General features: G+C 48.2%; 2 protein-coding genes across 2 annotated transcripts, besides 7 other annotated features; both read left to right on the forward strand.

The window, feature by feature from the left end:
- Window positions 1-814: a sequence feature (heterozygous, non-Esmeraldo-like haplotype).
- Window positions 815-2272: a sequence feature (areas merged during assembly that could not be assigned to a particular haplotype. This can correspond to areas where the two haplotypes were merged or to regions with more than two copies in the genome that were merged during assembly.).
- Tc00.1047053506333.10 (plasma-membrane proton-efflux P-type ATPase, putative) lies at window positions 870-2324 on the forward strand (the record flags this gene model as incomplete). Its single annotated transcript, XM_798463.1, has 1 exon — window positions 870-2324. The coding sequence occupies one exon, from the start codon at window positions 870-872 to the stop codon at window positions 2322-2324; it is 1455 nt and encodes a 484-aa protein (XP_803556.1).
- Window positions 2273-4649: a sequence feature (heterozygous, non-Esmeraldo-like haplotype).
- Window positions 2281-2369: a microsatellite.
- Window positions 2429-2463: a sequence feature (AT_rich).
- Window positions 2775-2800: a sequence feature (AT_rich).
- Window positions 2835-3272: a mobile genetic element.
- On the forward strand, window positions 3706-4649 carry Tc00.1047053506333.19 (kinesin, putative; the record flags this gene model as incomplete). The annotated part of the gene is made up of 1 exon (XM_798465.1): window positions 3706-4649. A coding segment is annotated over one exon (944 nt), but the record flags the coding sequence as incomplete, so codon positions are not given.

Below are 4649 nucleotides of genomic sequence, written 5' to 3' on the forward strand. Positions count from 1 at the left end.
CTTGAAGCACGATTTTTCTAATTTTTGCGCACCGAGGGAGACGCCTAAATAGGCCAGGGGATTTTCTCTGGTGTATTGCTCCGTTGCTGTTGTCTGCCAGCAGGCTGTTTGTGTGCGGAGTGGCCACAGGAATAATGAGGGGAGCGCAGCGGCAAGAGCAGCGGAGTTAAAGGCGCCGTCCTGCTGATGGCAGTAATTAGAAGAAAATTTTTGGAGGGGGTCACACGGGCTGGAGTGCAGCGAGGGACATGTGGTAATAATGGGGAAAACAATGGGGATGCAGAATGAAATCCTGACATGTGTTCGACACATTTAGGGGGGAGAAAAAGGAATGAAGCCTCTCTTTTTGTTAATGAAGTAAATGCCAGGATCATAATCTAGTTCTACACTTTCCTTGACGTCCCATTTCTTTAACCGGGAGACTACCAAAGAATGACAGGATGCACGTAATGATAGGCCGCCAGCAACGCAGTAAAATCATTTATGGCTCTTTATGATTTCTTTCTAACCTTGTTCTTTTTTTTTTCTCACCCAAACTTTTTTGGGTTGCTTTTAAGAAGCAAACGAAAGCATTTGACAGACGGTGTCTAGTAAAAAGAAATGCAAAAAGGGGGAGTTGGCCTGTTTTTCAAGTTTATTTAAAAAGGAGCTTGAAATGAAAAGCTGGAGCGCGTCCGTGACCGAATTTTGTCAAACGAGCAAAAATGGCGACAAGACCTAAAATAAAACGGGCAAGGCCCTGTCAACGAAGCCACGGAGGCGGTCTCCAACGGTGAACACCACATCCCCCACAAAAGCCGCAAAAGCGTCAGTCCGTTCTCTCCAAGGCCATTAGTGAGCACAAGGAGGACGACGTCGATGAAGTGCCAATGCTGCCGCCGTCCAAGGGACTGACGACGGCCGAAGCGGAAGAGCTCCTTGCCAAATACGGACGCAACGAGCTCCCGGAGAAGAAAACGCCCAGTTGGCTGATATTTGTGCGTAACCTATGGGGTCCTATGCCTTTTGCGCTGTGGGTCGCCATCATCATTGAGTTTGCGCTGGAGAACTGGCCTGACGGTGCCATTCTTCTTGTTATTCAGCTTGCCAATGCCACAATTGGGTGGTATGAGACAATCAAGGCAGGCGACGCTGTGGCTGCGCTGAAGAACTCACTGAAGCCCGTGGCGACCGTCCACCGTGACGGAGCATGGCAGCAGCTGGATGCCGCGCTGCTGGTGCCCGGTGATCTTGTGAAGCTCGCATCCGGCTCCGCGGTGCCTGCCGATTGCAGCATCAACGAGGGTGTGATTGACGTGGACGAGGCGGCGCTGACGGGTGAGTCGCTTCCCGTGACGATGGGAACGGACCACATGCCCAAAATGGGCTCAAACGTTGTGCGCGGTGAGGTGGATGGGACGGTGCAGTACACTGGACAAAACACCTTTTTTGGCAAAACTGCGGTGTTGCTGCAGTCAGTGGAATCCGATCTTGGAAATATTCATGTGATTCTCTCACGAGTGATGGTGGTGCTGACAAGTTTCTCATTTACTTTGTGCCTTATCTGCTTTATCTACTTGATGGTAAAGTTCAAAGAATCATTTCGCCGTTCGTTACAGTTTTCCGTCGTGGTGCTTGTGGTGTCCATTCCGATTGCCCTTGAGATTGTCGTGACGACGACGCTGGCTGTGGGCTCAAAGAAGCTGTCGAGGCACAAGATCATTGTGACGAAGCTGACCGCAATTGAGATGATGTCAGGTGTGAACATGCTGTGCTCCGACAAGACGGGGACGCTGACGCTGAACAAAATGGAGATTCAGGATCAGTGCTTTACGTTTGAGAAGGGCTACGACCTGCGCTCCGTGCTTGTGCTGGCCGCACTTGCTGCGAAGTGGCGTGAGCCCCCTCGTGACGCCCTGGACACAATGGTGCTGGGGGCTGCGGACTTGGACGAGTGTGACAACTACACACAGACTGAATTTGTGCCGTTTGATCCGACAACGAAGCGCACGGCCGCCACCCTTGTGGACAAGCGAACGAACGAGAAGTTCAGCGTGACGAAGGGCGCGCCACACGTGATTATCCAGCTGGTGTACAACCAGGACGAGATCAATGACCAGGTGGTTGAAATCATCGACAGTCTTGCCGCGCGTGGTGTCCGTTGCCTCTCTGTGGCGAAGACGGACTCGCAGGGCCGCTGGCACCTGTGCGGCATTCTGACGTTTCTTGACCCCCCACGCCCCGACACGAAGGAAACGATCCGCCGGAGCAAGCAGTACGGTGTGGACGTGAATTTACGGTTTGTTGTTAATTGTTATTATTATTATTATTCTGTTTTTTTGTGACCTACGTAGGCGTGTTGGTGCTACTTTTTGTTGTTGTTGTTGTTGAAGGAATGTTGAGGTGCTTGGAATCGTGACGTTTGGCGGGTTTCCGTTACGCTGTGGAGTAAATATATATGTATATGTATATTTTTTTATTTTTGTGCGTTCTCTTTTTTCCCAGGACAAATTGTGAGTGAAGCACGACAAAAACACGAAGTGGAAAAAGTAAACTTGGAGTATTGCTCTGATTTCCTTATTTATTTTATGATCTGTGGCGGGTAATGATTGTGTGGAGCTGAAAGGAATGAGTATATTCTGGGAGTGGCGACATGCAGTATTGAGTGGCGTGTGTTGAAGGGGGGCAGAACGTGCGGGACCCGGGTGGCTAATATCTAACCGATGCTTTTTTTTTTCTGATGTATCGATTAATTGGGATGCCTCTTGGCATGGGGCAAATGATTGGAAGATGTGTTTATTTATTTATTTATTTTAATTTTGACCACTCTTTCTTATGTTCTTTTTTACTTATGTAGGAGCTGGTGAAGAGAATGATTGCGAGGAGATCTGGCTAACTTAATTAATTTAAATCCCGATAAAACGAATGCACTTCTTTATGATATTTTTCCTATCTTATGGACGTGGGATGATCAAGACTTTGTAGGGGCAGGGAGGCGATGGCGGCGGCATAACTTTTATTTTATTTTTGCCGTCCCACCCACCCCCTTTTGATTCCCACCACGCGGCGGGATCTTGTGGTTCCAGGAGCCCGAAGTCTGCCACTTAGTAAGTAATAGTATTTCAAATCCTGCCTGAGTTCAAAAGGCAACTTGAACGGTCAAAAGAATACATATGTTTAATCAGAAGAAAACGCTTGGGCATTTAACTGCCACTAATTACATTCTTTTCCCCCATCTTGTTTTTGGGTTTATAGGAAATTTCAGGATTCGGCCAGCTGCACAGAATATTATTCTGGCGTTTTTCTTTTGGAGTTTTTTTTTAGTCCCGGACACTTTTCGCCGGAGGAAGCGCGTTTAGCCCCGCTGCAAAGGAGTGGGACGGGTGCGAGTCTGGGAACATCCTAGGGGTTAAGAGAATTGTATAACTAAGAACTACAGAAGGCTGCGGCTTTTTTGTGGAAAGGCGTACTGTTACGCCCACCACGCCAGGGGAAATAACTGCACCTATAGATCCAGAACGGAAAACGCAGGGTTGCTCTTACATTCATAGCGTTATATTTCTACGTTGGTGTACATTTTCTGAAGAAGGTTTGGGGCAGGGAGGTGTTTGGGTGTTGGGGAAGCTGCTGCCATCTGGTACGAAAAAAACAAAAAACAAAGGAAGAGATTGAATTGTTTTGGGGGAACGGAGACAAAGGGGGAAGTCAAGGGAAGTGGAAAAAACAATGACAAGAAGGTTGTCTTCAGGTAATTTTCCCCATGCACCACTGGAATTGCCCCAAACTAAAACGGATGCATCCTCTAGTTCTCCAATTAGTTCGAGAGGGGAAAGTAGCTTTTTTTCTTCAGTGAGATCTCGCAATAGGAACAACCGAACACCCCGTGAGTCACAAAGTTGCCAGGAATTTGTGCATGTAGTAGTTCGATTGAAACCTCCCGCGTTTCACACTGACAACAGCACCGTTTTGCGATTCTCTGTTGACTCTGGCACTTTAGGCACGCCTCGCACCGGCTCTCGTCGGATCAGGAGTATTCCGGAGAATGTAGCTTGCCCTGCGAATAACGTTGAGGATGAATCAGTTAGCCGTGGCAGGGCTCAACAAAACGAAGTTTTTTGCTCATCAGGCAGTAAATGTCTCAGTAGCCCCGCCATATCCGCGTTACCAGCAACGATACCGTCAAACCAAAATGGGTTGCCCCAAGCATTGGCTTCCCCGCGGTTAGGTGTGGCTGGTGGGGGGAAAATATTGACTATTGCTTTCCCCGCGTCGGATGGCGCGAAGGAAGCGAAGCACATGTATGAGTTTGGGGATGTCATTGACCCCTCTGTAACAGATGAGCAAATGTGCAACTCGATGGTTCCAGGCATAATAGATCAGCTGAAGACCGGGTTTAACGCTTGTGTGCTGTGCTATGGCCAAACGGGTAGCGGGAAAACGCATACAATAAACGTTCTCATTCCCGCCTTTATTACCGCCTTGTTTGATGCTCTAGATGCGGAGAACGACATTGTAGAGGTGTCGTACATACAAGTATACAATAACAATGTTTATAATCTGCTTGGTGAAAATAAGTCTGAGCACGGGGTAATCTTGCACAAACCAAGGGGTACGTTGGTAACTGAACCGCGATATCTTTTGCGTGATGCCGCAGATGCAAAATCAAAAAT

The sequence above is a fragment of the Trypanosoma cruzi genome, genomic scaffold (assembly GCF_000209065.1).
Source record: "Trypanosoma cruzi strain CL Brener 1047053516443 genomic scaffold, whole genome shotgun sequence".
In the NCBI taxonomy this organism is placed as follows: Eukaryota; Euglenozoa; class Kinetoplastea; order Trypanosomatida; family Trypanosomatidae; genus Trypanosoma; species Trypanosoma cruzi.